At 38.9% G+C, this 20,628-nt stretch overlaps 3 protein-coding genes across 4 annotated transcripts in view; 2 read left to right on the top strand and 1 right to left on the bottom strand.

Moving 5' to 3' along the window:
* Window positions 1-3,198, top strand: part of pappaa (pregnancy-associated plasma protein A, pappalysin 1a) — a 93,654-nt gene extending 90,456 nt beyond the window's left edge. For both annotated transcript variants that reach the window (XM_083531245.1, XM_083531244.1), the window contains exon 23: window positions 988-3,198. In XM_083531245.1, the coding sequence (XP_083387371.1) occupies window positions 988-1,092 (105 nt within the window). In that variant the 3' untranslated portion in view covers window positions 1,093-3,198. The remainder of the gene's footprint in view (window positions 1-987) is intronic.
* Window positions 1-20,628, top strand: part of trim32 (tripartite motif containing 32) — a 161,377-nt gene that overhangs the window by 83,244 nt on the left and 57,505 nt on the right. The gene's annotated exons all lie outside the window — the stretch shown is intronic.
* The window catches only part of astn2 (astrotactin 2), a 360,332-nt gene continuing 349,573 nt past the window's right edge, over window positions 9,870-20,628 (bottom strand). Inside the window, exons 21-23 of the mRNA XM_083531246.1 lie at window positions 18,590-18,690; window positions 17,398-17,581; window positions 9,870-11,608 (exon numbers count right to left, since the gene is read on the bottom strand). Coding sequence (XP_083387372.1) covers window positions 11,371-11,608; window positions 17,398-17,581; window positions 18,590-18,690 — 523 coding nt within the window. The 3' untranslated portion in view covers window positions 9,870-11,370. The remainder of the gene's footprint in view (window positions 11,609-17,397; window positions 17,582-18,589; window positions 18,691-20,628) is intronic.

Below are 20,628 nucleotides of genomic sequence, written 5' to 3'. Positions count from 1 at the left end.
ACCCACCGCAGTCCATAGATCAGAGATCCGATAGATAACGGATAAATGTTGAGCAAATTAAGCTGCAAATTAGTTCACAAGTTTTAGTGTACTAAAGTTCTAAAGTTAGGTAGATAGATAGTAAAGAATCAAAACTTGGTCAAAACCTAATTATAGCCAGTTTGTTCAACACTTTTCTTCGTTCCCTATCCAGTAGGGGTACTTAAAATTATTTACCACCTAATAGAATCACTTAAAACTATTAAGATGCTGGGCTTCTTAACAAAAAAAAGTCACGAGTTCCGATCAAAGGAGGGTTAGGGTTATGTTTCAGCAGTAGCTCAGTATTTAAGGCTTTGGATGTTGGATCTGAAGGTTGTGAGTGTAAATCCTAGCCATACCAACTGCCACTCTTGCGCCCCTAAACAAAAGCCCTTCAACCCCATCGCTGCTCAGTTTTATAAATGATATAAATGTAAGTTGCTCTGGATAAGGGTGTCTTCCAAATGCCGTACATGTACTTGAAACCCATGCCCTTGTTTAAGACCCTTCACCCTCATTGGCTCAGTTGTATAAATGAGATAACTGTAACCCTTTCTGGATAAAAGCGCCTGCCACAATAATAAAAAAATCCTCGAATTAAAGCAAAATTTTCAATGAAACCACAGCTGGTTTGTTTTGATTACATATCCAAATGTCCTAATGATGATATGGATGGTTTGCATTAAAGAATTGAGGTGTTCTCTATGGAGAAATGAAATTTTTAGCACCCACATGCCCAGTTTGGCTGGGATAGGTACTCAGGTAGATCTTGGCTTGCTTGGTAGTGGAAATAGTGATACCGTGGATAAGTTGTGTTATGGTACAGTTATTTGCCCAGGCTTCCATTCATCCATGGTCAGTGTCAGATCATTACCATTGATTGATAGGACATGGGTGGATTGTGCACATTGTACATTCCATTCATCCACAGCTTGCTGAAATGTTCTGATCTTTCTCCCCCTCTAGGTGATCTTCTTTCCATCATCGTGCGATCCGCAGACCGATTGCGCCTGCCGGGACCCGAAAGCACCAGAAAACAGGAAAGACGAGCACGTGTACTCTCTGGGCTGAGAGAAAAGAGTGCAGCCATGGAAAGCCCAGCTATAGACTGGGTTCAAGCAAGATATTCTTCCAGATATGCTGCTTCACAAGTGTACCTCTCCTGTCCTGTCTCACTCTTCCATGTCAACGTGTCTCCCTGCTATCATCTGTCACGTCTTGGAAGGTCTACCCATTTCCAACTCATTGGGAAGAAGAAAAAAAGGATAAAGCAAAAGAAGACAGGTGTGGGTATGAGAATAAACCCATGTGTAGTAAAGAAGGAATGTTTTTTTTTTCTCTCATCAAACTAGAAAAAAGAGGATCGATTCCGGTTTGCATGCCTATCTGTGCCAGCTTTCAGTGTTCACGGCTATTTTGCTGAAGTTTGTTCGAAGTTGATGATGGAACACAAAATCAGAGGAAACTTTTAGAAGAAATTTGCAGTCTTGAAACCCCAAGGGCTTAGATTTTTTTTGCAGATTTTTTATTTATTTAATTTCTTTAATTGATTCTAGATTGCAAAAGGGGACTAATGATGTCCTAGAATACAGGGTGTACACCAGGGCTGGGAATGCATCCTGCATTAACAAGTGCGTTTCCTTGAGAATTAAGTCTTGATTCAAGGTACAGTACAAAGGACCTAAAAGTTTGCAGGTAGTTTTTTTGGGGAAGACAAATAAAAAATCAGCAACCTAAACCGAAACAATGTCTAAAGCTATTGCTGAAATTCTATCGCAAGTCTTTAAAGATAACAATGTATTTTCAACCCTTTCGACCCAAAACCAACACGAAAGTGAACTCGCCATCTTGCTGCTACTCCTGCTGCTACATTGCCATCATGGCCAATTTCATTTTTTTTTTACACAGCTTGAGTTCTGACTGCCTCAACAGTTACCTCAAGATGCCAGACTCATCCAAAAGATGTATGACATCAAGAATGCAGATTTAACTTCTGAATGTAGGGTTAGCACGTTCAGACGTATCACCAGCGTCGGAAAGTCTGAAATCTTTGAATTTGCCAAATTAACGTTGATTTAGTTTTTTTGTCAAAATCTTGTCCACAGTGTATTCGCGTACATGTGCCAAATTCCCTACACCAGCAATTCTCAAACAGGGGTCCATGCACTACAGCCAGGAATTAACATTTCACCAGTTATATTATATTTATTACAGAGTTCTTATAGTACACAGTTGGACTCAAAAACAAGTCGAATAACGTTGTCGAACGGCTCTAAATAAAAAAAATAAAAAAATAAAAAATGCTACACACCCTCTCCTATTCATGCTTATTAGCATTGATCTGAGTGTGAGGAAGTAGCACCATTCCATTCCATTCCATTCCACCCACCAAGTTTTGTGTTTGATGGATTCCCGGCTGTGGCATCACAGGATCGACGCATGATTTAAACTTGTGATAATCCTAGATCTCTATACTTAGGTCCAAACTAGTGAACCAATGATTAGTTTTTTGCAGCTGGATGCTCGATCCATACTCGCACCACGGTATAGCAAAATTATTCTCATTTTTAAGGTTTCTTATGTCCACATCTGGACACTTTTCCAGCTGCTGCTTCATAGCAGTATGCCAAATTAGCATGCCTGTCTACTCCGTTTAGTACAGTTACATATTAGTATTAGAAAATGTTTGATTTTTACAGTCCGAACCTTTCATTCAGTTTCCGGTTTCCTCGCCCTGCATCTGAAATCCAGCTTCCCAAAGCACCGTATGGCTCTAAACAAAAAACTTCAGGAAAGGCATGGATGAAAGCGGCACAGATCCCTTAGGCATAGCAAAACCAAGGAAGTCATTCGAGGTGAATGTCATTGTAAATACTACATAGAGACAATGATTGTTTGTTTGTTTTTTTCATAGCGCTTCTATTAGTTGGGGGAAAAAAAAACTTCTATTTACTTCATTTATATTTCTTAAAAAAAGAGAAAATTACAGAAAAAAATCTATGTATCGGTAATCAGTATTTGTATTAATGACCTCAGATACTGCACTTTTGAGTAGCCATTAAAGGGAAAGACTCCAAACTTTTAGAGTAAAAAAAACGCTGCTATTGTAAAATGTTGAATTTAAAAACACACACACACACACACACACACACACACACACACACACACACACACACACACACACAGACACACACACACACACAGACACACACACAGACACACACACATACGAAAAAAAACAAAAAAACAAACAACAACAATAATGGTATCAAATATGGTATTGTGATATTCCTCTCTTTGTGGTTATTGTGTTTCACCTGATTTTAGCGGTGGAACAGGATGAAACTTGTTGTACGTTAGATTTCACGTGCCTCGTCTGGAACTGCGAAAAACAGGCTTTAATATCCGTACGTATTGTTCAGAGAAGGATTTGCATCGTACAGAGAAATCATTGTATCGTATGTGTTGTATATGTCATTTTTATTTGTTCGTTGGTTTGTTTGACGCTTTGATCAGCCGCTGGCACAAAGACTTTGTGGAGTATTGAAGGATTTTTTTTTTTTTTTTTATATATATATATATATAATGAAGGAACTACATAGAAAAAAAAACACCCAAAAAAAAGAAATCTCATTGAAGCCAGTTTATTGGGGAAAAAAATTATATATATATATAAAATTCCAAGAGTGGACAAGAAATATTATATAAAAAAGTTTTTTTTTTTTTTTTTTATTCTCCTGAAAGAGGATTTATGTTATTATTACAGCGATATGTTATTGTACTCTGTATGGACCATTTTTCTTTTTTTTTCAAAAGCGAGACTCATCAGCCGTAACACAACACCAGTTTTCCATGAACAGGATTTCAGGTTGACAGCTGGAAGAGCCAAAGCTTTCGTCCTTCCACGTGTTCTCATCCACCGTTCCATCCTCTGCTTTCCTGCCTTTTTTTTTTTTCCACAACCAAGACCAGAATCCAAACTGTTATTGCTTTACACTCTGCTTCCTTCTTCTTCTGTCCCCTGAAAAAAAAAAAAGGACGCAGTCTTTATTAAAGCCATATATGTTGACGTTTTCCGACAGGATGCTCGACTCTGCTGTACACACCACAGGATCTCTGTCTGTACCTCATGCCTGTAGTGTTTGCTGCTTTTTGATTTTTGATTTTTTTTCCTCGGTATCCTCGTGATTTGTGTCTCTCGGCAATATGTTACGGTGTAAATAGTAGAACTATTTATTGAGAGTGTTTTGTTTTTTTTAAGTTATATTTTTTAATGTTCATGTAAGTTATTTTTACATTCGTCTTATAAACGTTATAAAAGATGAAAAAAAGGACGTGTTCGTTTTGGAGGGCTCTGTTTTCTCATATATTGCTGGTTTGGATGCTCACGATGCGATAAAAACACTCACAGTGTATCATTTACTCAGTACGAATAAATCTGCAACAACCTAAAGGGATTCCTGAGTGCGCTCAATAATTGGGAGTTTATTAGGATTTTCTCGTGAACCGATTCCGATCCCTGCATACGTATTTGCATTTTGGGGGGAAAAAAGCCAGAAAATTCAGAGATTGATGACATTATTGTTTGCTTTGTGTCACTTACGCTTATATACAATTTGCTGCGTTTCATTTATTGTATTTGTATTTACTTCGAAAGTCAGTTACTGCATTGCAGTACAGCAGATCTCAAATTCTGTTCAGAATATCGGCTAGTAAAGTCAGTTAGGGAGAAAACAAACACGCCGTTTGGGATGAGAAGCATGCGCCGAATGAGAACATGGAACCGTGAAACCGTGATGGCTGCAATGAGGGAGTCGAAGCTTTGCCGCTGCTTTAAGCGTAAAGCGCTCGAATGCATAAAAAAATATCACGGGAGCTCTATCGTAAACCAAAACGAAGGTCTGCATCCTTGTAAACCTCGGCGTGAGAGCGAGTAAACACTGGCTGTACCAGGTGTAAGAGGCCCGAGAGGGCAGCACAGGTGGGATGAATGGCAGCGCTGCTCCTTCTAGCCTGCTGCCATGTTTGTCCAGGTGTCAGAACGTGTACGCACACGCACACACACACACACACACACACACACACACACACACACACATAATTACGCACTGGAGTCTGACAGACGTCTTTCCTGCATGAGTCACAGTTTCTCTGCAGTTCCTGATGCGACTCCTCGGTCTTCAAAGCCAACTTTTTTTTTTTTCAAGGATTTATTTATTTTACCTGCTCGATGATGATAAAAAAAAAAAAAAAAAAAAAAAAACTCTATTAGAGACGTTTTGCATGAAAAATTTGCGAAAGTCCTGACAACTCCAACAGTTCCCTCACTTTGGGCAGGTGTATCTGACTACAGTGTAACTAGTGACGTATTGAGGTGTATACGTTTTTACAAAAAAGCTCGTGTGTCTTCGCTGTGAGCCTCTGCTCAAGACACACACACACACACACTCACACACACACACACACACACACACACACACACACACACACACACACCATCCCGCTGTTGAATAATAAAAAAAAAACAACGAAATTTCTAACGTTATTGGGTTCCTGTGCTCATTACTCTGTGTATAATCCCACTGCTCTGCTCTCTCGTGTACATCATGAATCCTCTAACAGTGTATCTGAAAACACACATAACACACATCTTCACCTTCTTCAAACCAAACTATTCCAAGCTTGTCCTGTTTCTCCAGATCAGGCGTAGAAAGTGCTCCGGATCATTGCCCGAAAAGTTCCTGATGTACTGTTTTTTGTTTTGTTTTGTTTTTTTGGTTAATGGATGAAAAGAATGAAATGGTTTATTTCTCTGTCATGTAATGTGCATAATAAAACACTGGTTAACTACGAAGAAGGCGTCTTTCTCCACTTTGTGAACGCCTGAGATGTGGAAATACCTGGCTGAACACAAACCTGGTGAGAAGTGCAATATTTCTACAAATGTTGATCGTAGGAAAACCTGGTTTCAGGTTCTACATAAAACTTGGAATGTTTATTAGGGGCACAACTGAAGAACCCTTCAAGAGCCTACTGTGCTAATACGCGCTTGAGGACGTGGGAGCTTAGTGGTTGAGGCATTGGACTTTGGATCCGAAAGTCGTGAGTTCAAAACCCAGCCAGTTCATATAAACAGTATTACAGCTAAATTTGTTTAAAGCTGTTTAAATCTATCTGTCCATCTGTCCGTCCAATTGCACCTCCTTCCGTCTGTCCATATATTCTAAAATTAAGGGTTCTTAGTCTCCAAAAAAACAGGGATTGTCATGTCTTCTTCTTCATCATCTTCTTCATCCAATTCTTAAGCACCTTCTTCATCTCCTTCCTTTACTTTTTTCTTCTTTGTCTCCATCTTCATCTTCTTTTTTTTCCTCTTTTTTGTTTTCCTCTCCATCTTCTTGGTCATCTTCTTCCTAGTCCTCTGCTTCAGCTTCTTCATCTCCTTCTTAGTTTTTTTTTTTCTTCATCTTTTCCTTCATCATCTTCTTATCTACTTCCTTTTTTTCTTTTTCTCCATCTTCTTCCTTGTTTTCAACTTCTTCATCTTTTTTTTCTTCTGGCTAGAGCATCTGTAGAAGACCATAGTAATTTGGCAAACTCATTTGGGAGGATCCAGGCTTTTCCTTTTACAGTTAGAAAATTTCCACCACTGTCTGTGATGAAAACACACACACACACACACACACACACACAACACACACACACACACACACACACACACACACAACACACACACACACACACACACACACACACACACACACACACACACACACACACACACACACACATATACACACACACATCATCAGTGAAACTACAAATTACTCTTCAATCCTTGTGCCCAAATTAATGGCTTTGCTTTCTGTGATTGATGAGGCAACTGTCTGGCCGAGTTTGGCTTCTTGGCCACTGAAAATCCTGCTTGCAACTTGAATCTTCTTTTTATCTTTATGTTACTACATCTAGGAATAAAACAATAATGACATCTGCTTAGAACTTTAAATCTTTTGAAAAAACCCAGTGAAGATAAGATCATGTGTATGTGTCAGTAATAATGGACCGGCATTCACATTGTGTACATTCACTTCTGACCAGTCCAAGTTGTGTTCAGGGCAACTCGACCCCACTTACATTCTAATCCCACATTCATCAACAAGCTTCGGAAAGTATTGCTAAATACAGTAAGTTAGCATTTTAGGAAAGTTTGTTTAAACAATGAATCTCACTACGACACACAGCCACACTGAAGGAAAAAACAGTGTTGGATTTTTCAGCTACTATTGTTAATGTTACTAACAATTTAAAAAATATATAAGTTTTTATAAAATCTTGGCTATTGAGTGTTGAATCTTTAACCGCATCCAATAGAGTAATAGTGATTACTGCATCTCTGTTTGTTATTATAATAACCTCCACTCTTCTGGGAAGATGTTCCACAAGATATTGGAGTGTGCTTGTGGGAGATTTGTCCTCATTCAGCAACAAGGGTGTTAGTAAAGTCAGGTCAGGTGATGAGACCTGGTGTGCAGTCAGCGTTCACCTTCATCCCAAAGGTGTTCAGTAGGATTGAGGTTTAGAGCTCTATAGCAGGAGATCTTCCACTCCAACAATATCTTCATGGAGCTGGCTTTATGCACAAAGACAGCCAAGCTATAATAGAAACATATGGAGTATGTAGATAACAAAACTAGTCTTAACCCTGAATATGTTTTATATTTTAGATTGTCCAAATTGGCCACATTGACAGTTTGACAATCTAATGGCATTTGCTCATCAGATTCACGAGGTAGTCACCTGGAAGGGTTTTTAATTTACAGGTGTGCCTTTTCAAGAGTTCATTTGTGACATTTCTTGCCTTCTAAATGTGTTGTAGACCATCAGTGGTCTTGTGCAGAGGAAAGGGTGAGTACAGAGTCAATAGAACATTGTACAAATCCATATTATGGCAAGAAACACTAAATTAATTGAAGGAAAAAAAAACATTCCATTATTACTTTAAGAAATTAAGATTAGTCAATCTGAACAATTTTTAAGATATTGAAATGTATCCCTAAGTGCATTCACCAAAACCTTCAAATGATAGAAGAAGAGCTACCTCTGCTGCAGAGGATTATTAGAATTACCAGCCTCAGGAAAATGTAATTTACAAAAATGCTTTTCAGAGTTCATTTGTCAAGATTAATTTTGCATGAGTCAGACTTTCATAGTCAAAGTGTGGCAAATACTTCAGAAGAACAACAATCAGAAGAGACTTGTTTGGGCCAAGAAACACAAGAAATAAAAATTAGATCAGTTTCTGAATGTGTGATTCCCACTATAAGCATGGAGGAGTGATGGTGTAGAAAAGCTTTCCTGATGACAATGTCAGTGATTAGTGGTCACAGTTGAGGGTACAATTAACCAGCTTGGCTATCACAACATTTTGCAGCGAAATGCCATCCCATCTGGTTTGCACATAGTCCCAACTGAACAATGACCTCAGAATCACCTCTAGGTTATGTAAGAGATATTGTTAAAGAAGGAGAGTGAAGAAGTGCTGCATCACATGACCTGCCCCTCCCCTACTTGTTGGTTGCTTTTCCTTCACTCTCCAGTTCAACTCATTCTAAACTATTCCATCTTAATCCAGTTGGAATAGTTTAGAATGAGTTGAACTGGAGAGTGAAGGAAAAGCAACCAACAAGTACTCAACTCCAACAAGAACTCATTCAAGATTGTTGTAAAACTATTCCAAGTAATTACCTTATTCAAACATTTTGGGTCATTTAACATGTTTTTTGTTTACTACCTGATTCCATATTTGTTATGTTGTAATTTTAATGTATTATATTAATTATTAAGTATTAATATACAATGTTAAAAACAGAAATGGCGGTTTCTGCATTTATACAACTACTTGAGTTTCTTTGTCAGATGCAAAATCCTGTCAGTTTCTGCTTAAGCATCAATTACATAAGTGTGAACTGAGCTAAAGTGTCTCTTTGTAAAACAGGAACAACATCTCACTAAAATGCCTTTCCTACACCCACACACAAAAAAATCCCATTGCCCTGTGGAGTTTGTCCGACCTGGAAAAGTGCATCCCTGCTAGATTCAGGAGCAGATTTAGTGTCCCGAATGGTCAGTACATTTAGCAAAGCTTTAAGTACAGATGATTTACTGGAGTAGTATTGTATTTCAGTCAGTCGCTCGGCAGGAGGAAAGCCTGAGGCCTGACACCAGCAACTTTATGACATGGGAGGAGTGTTTCGAGTTGACAGGGATGAAAGGGCTTCGCTTTAGAAGTGCATACAGTAAAATCCCTTACACCAGGCCTTCAGGTCTGTCCACTTCTTTTACAAGTGGTTAAATCGCTCAATTCTCTCGTTTCTAATGCTGAAAGGTTGCACAATAAATCCGAAATCATGGTCCAGTTTGGTGAAGTGAATCTGACAGCTGAAAATGCCACAAAAGCATAACAGAAAACATATTTTAGACGTCGGATTTTATTTTAATCGCCACAAACACACACAAACACACACCACCCCGCCCACCCAAAAAAAAAAAAGCCTGTCAGCCCATCTTAAGGTTATATGTACAGTCCTTTTAAAAAATTACTATCAGGCCATAATATTACACAGAAATTGCGTATATAATGCAGCAGGCTGTGGGTTAAAACGTTGTTTGTAGTGAGCGCACAATTATTCATTTTCCTTGTAAAAAAATTGCTTTGCAGCCATCCAATCTGTCTTCCCGGATTGACGGTGAATGATCTGCTGCAGAGCCACGTAAAGCGAAGCTAAATAATCATTGTGGTTATGTGGGTGCTCAAAAACCTACAAAAAAAAAATCAATAAAGCGTCAGATAGAGTTTCAGTATACATATTTATTAGAACTCCCCCCCCCCCCCCCTCCCAAAAAAAGACAATCATATTGACTTGGTACATACTGTATTTACAATTTCTATGTACAAGAGTATAATTTACTATCACAATTGATATTACGTGAAATGGATTTAAAAAAAATAAAAACTCAAAACAAGTTGCCGAGGCTAGCCTCTCAGCTTACGGTTCAAATTTCCGGCACGTGTGGCAATTTATGTACATGTTTGCAACTACTGTCACTCAGCCCATATGATCAGCTCTACGATTGTTATAATACACTACGACTTCTTCGGTATGAGACACAACTGCATTTTTTTGGTCAAATTCTTACTGTCAAAATCTCAAAAAAGAGATCATTTTACAGTTTTTCTCAGCTGCTTCGGCGCATTTCTCCTTAGGGACAAACATACAATGATAAGGAACAAACGTTCCCTATTATCGTCTTGTGTTGTCTGTCTGCACTGTTTTTTTGTCTGCACTTGGTTGCATCTTGATGCACTTGATGTAGCTTTATGTTGTTAAATGTAGCACCAGGGTTCTGGAGGAACGTCGTCTCATTTTCACTGTGTACTGCGTCAGATATATGGTAGAAATGACATTAAAAGCTTCTTGACTTGACTTGTATTTACGAGAAATAAAATAAATAGAAATGTAGCTTCACACATGACGATTTTGCATTTAATGACTAATACTACGAGCTGATGTCGAGATGTTTTGGGGGGTATGCAGGCGAGAACCAGAATCATTTATTTGGATCAACATGACAAACTAATGTAGGAAACATCAGACGATTATACATAATTAATGGACCAAAACATTCTCAATTTGATCAAATTGCTTTTACGACGTGAAACTTCATGAACAATCAGTTTTGAGGATTTCTTTTCTGATCTGAAGAAAGCAACCGAGAAAAACTGTAATGATGTGTCACAGCCCTGAACTAATCATTAAGTTAGCGGTAAGGGGGAGTCCCTTGCATCGAAATAGTCTGCCTGTGAAAAAAATAAAATAAAGCCACAAGGTTGCTCCCGGTTGAAAGAGGAAAACGATGGATAGATGGATAATATAAACACCAAAGACCCCTTTATTGTTGGAGATAATAATTTTCAAACGTTGCATTGCATTCAAGATGATTCAAGCCTTCGCATTCTCCATTCCGCTTGCTTCCAAAATATGTTACAGACACATGTGAAAGGCGCTCGGCTTCGTCGTCCTTCTGGTGTGTGAAAGTTGCAGCACCATAAAGTGTGTACCATACATTCAGGCCTTCTTCAGACTGGTCCTTACAAAAAACAAAAACAAAAAAAAAAAGTAAAAAGTAAAGGAGTCCCCCTCCTCCATGCTGAAAGACAAGTCAAAGTGGGACAAAAGAAGTCCCTTCGTTTGGTGAAAAGTTTGAACAGTCTTGCATTTTCGTATAAGTTTAGAAAACTTATCAGATCAGAGCAGAGAAGGAAGGAGTTTTAAAGTTGAACAGGCTCTTTCACCGGAGTTTGGACTTCCCATATATATTGCGCTGGACAGACAGGATCTTCTCCACACAGGTTAGCCGTGTCTCATGGAGAGAGCTGTGCCAAGTGCTGCTAGCCAATCGCATGTCCTCACTCCTGCACATGACATACGGCATGGACTCGGTCCGGCTCTGGATGTAACCACTCCGGAGAAGAGAGCGGCAGAGGAGGCTGATCCGATCCACTCGTCTTAGGATAAGGTGAGCTTTCCTACAGTTGAGAGGAAAAAGAAAAGCAAATGTTGGTGACTGAATGAATGTAATTATAATGATGAATTAGAGTACATGTACGTGTTGTCTAGATTTTGTAAGTCTACATTTTGCATGTCCAAGTCAAGTCTCAAGCTACGAGATTTAAATTGAGCAGGAAGTCTGACTCTAGTCTCGGATCAAATACTGTACTTGTACTGGTACTGTACTGTTCTTCAAGGTTGGGTCAAGGATGAAGCCAATGAGTCTCACAATCAAGTCTAGTTTCTAGAGATTGAGCTCCAACTCCAAGTATCTGAAAATACCAAGTCTCTCAGCTTGAGTCAGAATTGAATCTAAGGTCTTGTCCAGATTCATGTTGTTTGTGTTCAGACTCAAGAGTTGGAGCAGCAAAATCTGGGCCTAGTCTCAAGTTTCTGCAATGCAAATTCCAAGTCAAATCTCAGATTTCTGAAAAGCACTTCTGTTATTTGGACCAGGGGATTTTCTCTACATTTTATTATCTGCAGCTGGTCAGGTTTGGTTTTAATGTAGTAATGATACTTTCCAATGATTTCTATTACAACACACCTGCACCCGTGTGGTTTTGGGAAGACATGCTAAATATGACACTAATATTCCTGAAGAAACAATGATAAAAGTAGTGTCCTTGATCTAAAAAGCGTTTGTGGCAGATTTAACCCTACAACCTTTTGGTAATTAATGCAAAATCAAAATTGAGCTGCTTTTAAGTGTTAGTATCATTTGAAAGAAATCTAGAAAGAATCTAGAAAGATGTGAGGGGTATTCCATTGAAAAAAATGATTAACTTTACAGTTAGTAAAAGGAAACATTCATCTCACAACTTATGGAAACCGAGAGATCCAACAACACTCTCGAAGAACGGCTGTAGCAGGAAAAAAAACAAAAGCATCAGCTTCAGCTGGTAGTTTCATAACAAAATTCTGGTTTGGGACATTGAAAATATTATGTAAGTTGATAAACTCAGCAAAACAATGCTTGGCAGATATAAATGACTAAATGTTTAGGAAGAAAATCTATGACTTTCGGCCATGGTTTGTGATTTAACTACAGAACAATTCGAGCTATTTATCCAGAGTTTTTTTTTTCTGACCAGGATGAAATTCAATAACATCTTTTTTTTCTCGTTCTTTCTTTCAGTTGTGGAAAATTATTTTTAAGTGAAAATACAGTGGATAAAGTCTGGATTAGTGCTGGTATAAACTTTTTATTTGGTCCAGTCAAAATCCCTTACTCAGCACTTATTGCTCCAGAAGCTCAGGGAGATAAAATTTTGCAAAGGCAAATCTAATTCTATATCTTATTTATTTTCAAAAGGTACCATTTGCATCATGCATTCAAATGAATGGTTTACTTAAATATTAAAACTTTATATCCAAAATCAATAATATCATTAAACAAGATCAGTCCTAAAGATTTCCACCATGATGTGAGGAACATTTTTTTCTCTGAATGACATCAAGAACAAAAGAGCTGATTATGGATCACAGAAGGCCACCATGAGAGGAACCCTGCTCTTATTTATGTCAGTAGGTTGGAGTTAGAACAAGTCAAGTGCTTGGTGTGCACATCTACATTCATCTACAAGAATCTCTCCCAAAGCCACCATAGCAAACACAGCCAGTGTTTTTATCTACATAACTCCATTACGGCATCGTCTCAACCGTTCATGTTCATGTGCTTCCGCTGTCAGTGTCTGAACCTAAACCTCCTCACAAACACTGGGTGGAAAAATCAATGTTCAACATTAATGTTCAGATCTCAGCTCTGGAGTGTAATCAGACAAAACTAAGTGCCCCCCTAGCATTAATCTTGTCCTGATAAACATACAATGTGAATTTGGTGAAAATCTGAGAACGTCCATTTTTTGCACACAAACAGTAAGGGGTTAAGCCTTTTTTGTTTTTTTTTTGGTGGAAAATTCAATATTCTGCGATTTTTTCCAAATTCACAACTGGTGTTTGGGAGGCCGAAACTAACACAGGGGTGCACTTAGTTTTTAAATTTGGGGTTACATTTAGGTTTAAATTAAAGTTAAATTTGGTGTTACATAAATAATTTTTATCAGAGATAAAATCGAGGTTAAATTTAGGGATAAACTTAGAGTTAAGCTTGCAATATGGTTATAGTTAGGGTTCAACTAATCTGAAGAGTTACGATTAAATCTAAAGGCTGGTGATGGAACAACTGTTTGTACAGTAGCTACTGTAACATACGTTCTTTTGGCTGGAAAAATGATGTTCTGCAAATTTTTTTTCATTTACACCCTGTGTGGGGGAGACCACGACTAACACAGGGGTGCACTTAGTTTTGTAACTTAGATTTTGTGTAAAAGTAGAATTAGATTGAAGGTTAGCTTGGAAGTGGTACAGTAGCTCAGTGGTTGAGATGTTGGACTTTTACTCAGAAGGTTTTGAGTTCACATACCAGCTGCCACACCTGGGCCATGAATTAAGTTTCAGATTTGACTGTGAAGCAAAAGTAAGTGCACCCCATGTGCTCATATTGGCTTCCTTAACATGTAATATCAATTTGGTGAAAATCTGAGAATGTTCAAAGTTTTGCAAAAAAAAAAAAAAGTAAAGGGTTATTAGCCTGTACTTTTTTGGCTCAAAAATTGATGTTCAGCAAATTACTTAAAATTCAGTCCCTTCATTAGGGAGCCAAAACTAACATGGGGTGAACTTAGTTTTGCTGTAACTGCTGTAACTTACGTTCTGTCTCATTCTTTTCACTGCTACACTGCAGTGCTCAGATCTCCGCTCTGGATTACGCCAGCACAAAAAGAAATTCGTTTTGGCCTAAATTTATATAAGCCTCCTTAACATATAACAACAATTTGGTGAAAATCACACTGCCCAATTTAGGTACAAATGACATTAAAGAACAACTGACAAAATTACAAGGTGGTATCAAAAAGGGTCAAGACTAATTTTGTAACACGCCAACAGATGGCAGCACAAGGCTGCACGCACAGTCACAGGGAGCACCGACCTTTATAATTCAGTATGCCAAAAGACTTCATTCTGTGTACATCAGGAGCTGTGAGACTGGTGACAGGTGTGAGAGAACTTGTGATTTAATGCATTGCTTAACAATAATGTTTTGATGTCGAGCTCTCATCGGATATTCAAACTTAACCCTGATCCTGCACTTATCTCTGAAGAAGAACCAGAACATCCAAATGGAAGTATATCCAACTCATCTTTTTAAAAACAAATGTCTGAGTGATCACATTTTACTTGGCAACATTGTTCACCATGTTAAAAGGCACCATGAATTTCAACACTCCCAAAAATGACTGCCAATACAGAGCCATAAATGATCCCAAGTCTCTCCTCTCAGTCTAATGCCCGCTGTAGGGCTTCTGCCACACACACACACACACACACACACACACACACACACACACACACACACACACACACACAAATACACACAAAAATGTTTACCAAATCCTTCATTATATCAATTTTCTGCATGGCATGAATTATGGATCCCAAATTCCAGGCAGTGGGTTGGACACAAGCTAAAAAGTGACGTCCGAGTTTCAGGCCTTGAATTGTCCTTTTGTTTCTTTCCTTTTGCCATCATTCACCCACTAACAAACAGCTAACAATCAGCCCATCTGTACACACTTTAAGGTGAAAGAAAAATTATTATTCAAGCATTTCTGGGATCAAATTCTTCAGGTCCTTGGGAACCTCTTTAAAAGAAACGTGGTAGTTCAAAGCATTGGACTTCAGCTTGGAAGGTTGTGAGTTTGCAGCACCACCAAGCTGCCACTGTTGGGGCCTTGAGCAAGGCCTGTAACCCTCAAATGAGATAGTTGTAAGTTGCTCTGGATAGGGGTGCAGGACAAATGACAGAAAATTAAATATTTAGTTCTAACTATCAGGGTTGTATCAGGCATCTATTTACAGTCAAATGGGGTACATTGTCAAAGTTAAAGAAGATTTTTAGAAGTTAATATCACTATACCTTTTTAAAATTCCACAATAAGATTTTCAGGTGTTTTCAAAGCAGTAAACCAAAGAACACTAAGTTCTTACAATTAAGATTAACCTCTGAGTCTCAATTATGAGACTACAAAAAACTTTCAAGGAAGCGAGAACAAGAAGGTTTAACCCTTTGTTCTGAGAGAGTAGAATTGGGACACTGTAAAATGTAAATAAAAATAAAATGCAATATTTCGCATATCTCATAAATCAAATGTTTAAATTGAGGATATGTAAATTTTAAGGAAAAAGTAAGGTTTGATTACTGAAACACGTCTCAAAAAATGTATTAAGTAAATGTTATTGAAATTAAACATTTTGTAACTAATGAAGTCGACTGACAACAGGACAGTAAGATGACTGGGTATAAACAGTGTATCCTAGAGAAGCAGAGTCTCATAGAGGTAAAGATGGGCGTGTTTTGTGGTCAGACAAATGAAAATGTATTTTCTTTTTGGAAACAATAGACACCATGTCCTCCGGACTAAAGAGGAGAGGGACCATCTGGCTTGTTATCAGTGATCAGTTCGAAATGTCGCCTCTCTAACGGTATAGGACTGCATTAGTGCCTGTGGAATTGCCAGTTTGCACATTTGGAAAGCCTCCATCTGAATGGTATCTACAGGTTTTTGAGCGACAAATGCTTCTTTCCAGAAAACATCTTAGACAATGCTAACTGCATACTGCATCTATTAAATTAGAATGGCTTTATAGTAGAAAAGTCCGGGTGCTGAATTGGCCTGCCTGCAGTCTAGACCTTTCACCATTTGAAAACATTTGGTGCATCATGAAACAAAGGACACCCAGAACTGTTGAGCAGCTACAATCCTGTATCAGACACATATGGGATAATATTCCACTCCAAAAACTTCAGCAACTGGTCTCCTCAGTTCCAGGATGTATGCGGACAGAAGACGTGATGCTACACAGTCTTTAACATGGCCCTGTTGCAACATTTTGAGACGTGTTGCAGAATTCAAAATGACCCTATTTTTTTTCCCTTAAAATGGTACATACTCTCCGGTTAAACATTTCATCATATGGTTTTTTTTTTGTTTAATTGTAAATAAAATATGGATTTATAAGATTTGCAAGTCATTGCATTCTGTTTTTATTTACAATTTAACCCCCCCCCCCCCCCCCCACACACACACACACACCTGGATTTACTAGGTGCCGGAGACCCTGACAGGGAAGTGAAGAGGCCCGTTTTTAAGAGCAACATTTCCACATGTGTACAGGAACATGGCCACAGGCCTCAGCACCACTAACTGTTTAACAAAAGCCACTTTTTTACTCACATTCATTAGACCCCAAAACATTTGGCGCCCCCTCACTGAGAGGCTGAAATAATAACTGTAATTTGTCGACTTTGCTTCGGTGTCCAGTCACCGCTTTTGACGTAGAAAAAAAACAAATATATTAATAATAAAAGGAAATCAAAAGGAAACAAAAACATCGGACAGACTTGAATAAACGAATATGAAAATTTGCTGCAGCATGGAGATGGATTCTTTTATGAGATTTATGTTCTTATGAGATGGCACTTCAGTGGAACAAGCCTGCTCGTAATCGCTTTTATAGGCCTGGATTTGCACTGGAAGCCTAAACCAACATTTAGTACGCCAAAATTACTGCTGACCACAGTGTTTATGTGTACGTACTGTATGTGTGTGACGAACTGGAGAGAGTTTAGAGGAAGAGAGAGAGAGAGAGATGGAGAAGAGCTTTTGAGAGTTACAGTATCTTTACTTAATAGAGAGACTCTCACCTGGGTCCTAGCTCGTCCTCGCTCCGCCACACAAAGTCCCCGAACTTCTCGTAGTGCGAGTTGTAATGGTGTTGTACACGGTACAGTGTGGGTGGAGGAATCTCCATCAGCGTGTTGTAGGCTGTCTGCTGTTCTTTGCCACTCGTGTAGCCATTGTACAGATTGTAAACCCGGTCTGCAATCTCTGCAAGACGGGGAAAAAAGCAGATTGGAAAATTTCTCGGGCGTTGATTTGGAATCGAGTTAGCAAAATGGATGATTGTTTTAAGTAGTATTGACAGAAAAAGAATCAATTATTTTAATTAATCAGAAAACATGAAATGGGAGGGTCCAGACAGTGACACTGATGCTAGTATTGATGGTTGTATTGATTTGTTTGAGAAGGTACTTGCTTTATCAATCTACTCTAATATTAAAAAAGGGTCGCTCCCAAAAGGATCTTATCACAAATGTAACGTCAAAAGCAGGAATCCAAAAAGAATTATAAAAGGATCTTCATGGAAAATAATACTAAACAGATCTTTGGTAGAAAAAATCTTACAAAGATCCTAAATGAAGCTTTACTGGGATTTCAGGTCACAAAGAAATGAATTTTAATAAGTATGAAGAATCATGAAGAATTCTTAAGTATGAAGGTCATTCGAACATGGGGTAGGATGTGAGATCTTTGCTAGAAAGAATCCTAAAATAGAGAATTCTTAGGCCCCCCTTATGCTTTAGGATCTTTATTCAAATCTTTGGAAGAATCTTTGGTAAAAAACGTTGATCTAAAGAATCCTAAAGAGGTCTGCAGTAAAAAGAATCCCAAAAGGAAGTTTGTAAGAAAGAAGCCCAAATGGATCCTTAGTTTTGTCCATTAGGAAAATCTTTAAATAAAGTTTAGACCCTAAAACTTGTTAGAGAAAGAAAAAAAAAAATCAGACTAATCTTTTCTTTCCTTTTTTTCCTGAGTGTGCAGCAGTTCTGGGGTTTTATTTCGACTTTTGTGAGTTTGACCACTGATGATGTCATCCTAAAGGAAATGAAGCTCTCACACCTTGGCACCTTGACCTGCCATCTCACCATCTGGTCAGCGATGTAGTTCATTCATGCCAGTAACAGGTGTGAAGATACAATCTCCTCAGATGGATTGAAATGGAGCGGGGTGAGGGGAGGGGGGGAGGGGGGCTGGAAAGAAAAAGTGGAGGCGTACCTTCTGCTCTGCTGTCATCCACGATCGGACAGGAAGTGCGCACTGTCACGTAGCTCGCCTCAGACCGGCTGCCTCGACTGTCCAAGGCATACAGAGTGAACCTGAGACGAACAAGAGAAAGAGGAAATGTGATGATTGGAGAAGTAACAATGCAGAATGTAATAGAATTACCGCTTTCAAAGAAGTCATTAGAAACCCATTAGACTATTGTACATAAAAACAAACATGGCCATTTCGACCTGGAACCTGCTCACCTCTGAACCCAAGGACATTTAATCTTTATGGCATGAAAGCATGCGGTTCTTACAGCAACCTGTCTGGCCTTCTGTCCTGCGCTACGAGGTGAAAAAACACGTCACTGACCTTCTTAGGTCGAACAAACTAGGAACTCGTGTTTGAAAAAACAGCCATAACTGACAACAGGCGTGTGTGGGGCCTGCAGAATTCCAGAGGATTCTGTTACATTTGGAAATTGTCCTGGCAAAGGGAGCTTGAATGAAAAAAAAAAAAAAAAAAAAAAGAAAGGCCAGCCATTATGGCTAATAGCTGCTTAAATGGGACTCCCACTTCCTCTAATGACAGAGTTCCGTTCAGCAAATACAAAACACATTAAAGCTCAAGGCCTGCGTGTTCTCGGACCACCCAGTGCAGAGAAATGATGCTCAGCTGCTGGACGTGGACAACTCCGAGCTGCCGAGGCTGGCAGGGTGGACGAATCTTAACAGCAAATCTGCTGAGGCGGGTTTATGCCGGTACGAGATATCAAAAGCTTCACATGCCTCTATGGAAAAGGTTAACGGGAAAAAGAGTGTTGAATGGGGAAATTCTGCGCCGTAATGAAGGTTGGGTTTAACTTCTGCCCATGTCTATGTCTCGATTTTTGCATCGTCAGCAGTTATAATTGCACATGCAAGCAAAAAACGAAGGAATTAACGAGGGATTCTACAATCGGAGTGCCATTTTTTTGTTTCACCAATAGTCAGTTGACAAACCTGGATGTAAAGTAAAGATATTTGAAGCCCAGGTAAAGGGCTATTTACTGTACAATAACCTCAGCGATAACTGCTGTTTTAGTGCCACACTGACATGTGTTTGAGCTCCATTGTTGGATCCTGAGCTTGGGCTTGGGTCTGTGCAGGTTTTCTTTCGGTTCTTTCTCCAGGTTCCTGCCATGTCCCCAAAACACGTCCATGCAAAATTGTCTGTCGAGTGTACAAATATGTGTGTGCATGTTGCAGCGGTGGACAGTAACAAAGTAAATGCCATTTGTTACTGTACTTAAGTAGCTTTTTTTTTTTTTTACATATTTGTACACTACTGAAGTATTTCTATTTGATTTTTACTTTAATATTTTTACTTTACTTTAATAAAGATGCACAAGCTTCCTTTTTTTTGTTTTTCTCATCTTTGCTCTTACAAAACAGTGGCTTCTAGATTTTTTGGGGGGTAAAAGCTGAAAAATATTTATCATTGAAACGATTTGACAAACCGCACTCACTCGCCACCAGAATGACATTTCTCTATCCTGATGAGTTATTGCATTGCATGGACCGGTTCCTCCATCGCCATGAGATATTTCTTAACATGCCAGGCTTCGGCTTTTGTCCTTTGTCTGGAGGAACTATCTTCCAGTACCACCAACTGAGTGTTTTGTTTGTAACGCGGCCTACTTTTGCATGGCTTGCATAGTTTGCCTGATCTCGCTATTCATCGACGGAGACGTGTGGCATTCTTCTCCCAAACCTCACCAAAAAGCCATCTCCTCGGATTCTGCCCATCATAACAATGCGGCCGTCACAACGAGCACTTTGTTTGAATTACGTGGTTTTTGAGTCACCCAGTGAAGACAGAGAGTGGCTTGTGTGTGTTTTTCCTTCTGTCAGACAATTTGTAAAGTTTAGTTTACGGTTTGAGAAGGGAAAGGGGGAGTTTGCTCCACACTGTTTTCAGTTGTCTGAGGTGTTGGCAAAGATGGGATTTGTTTCAATAGCTATAAAAAGGGCTTGTGGAAGCTTTAACATATTTTCGAAATGTTTAGG

The sequence above is a fragment of the Silurus aristotelis genome (genome assembly GCF_946808225.1).
Source record: "Silurus aristotelis genome assembly, chromosome: 26".
NCBI lineage: Eukaryota > Metazoa > Chordata > Actinopteri > Siluriformes > Siluridae > Silurus > Silurus aristotelis.
The sequence above is the reverse complement of the archived record's forward strand: the minus strand, read 5'-3'. Positions and strand labels throughout refer to the sequence as shown.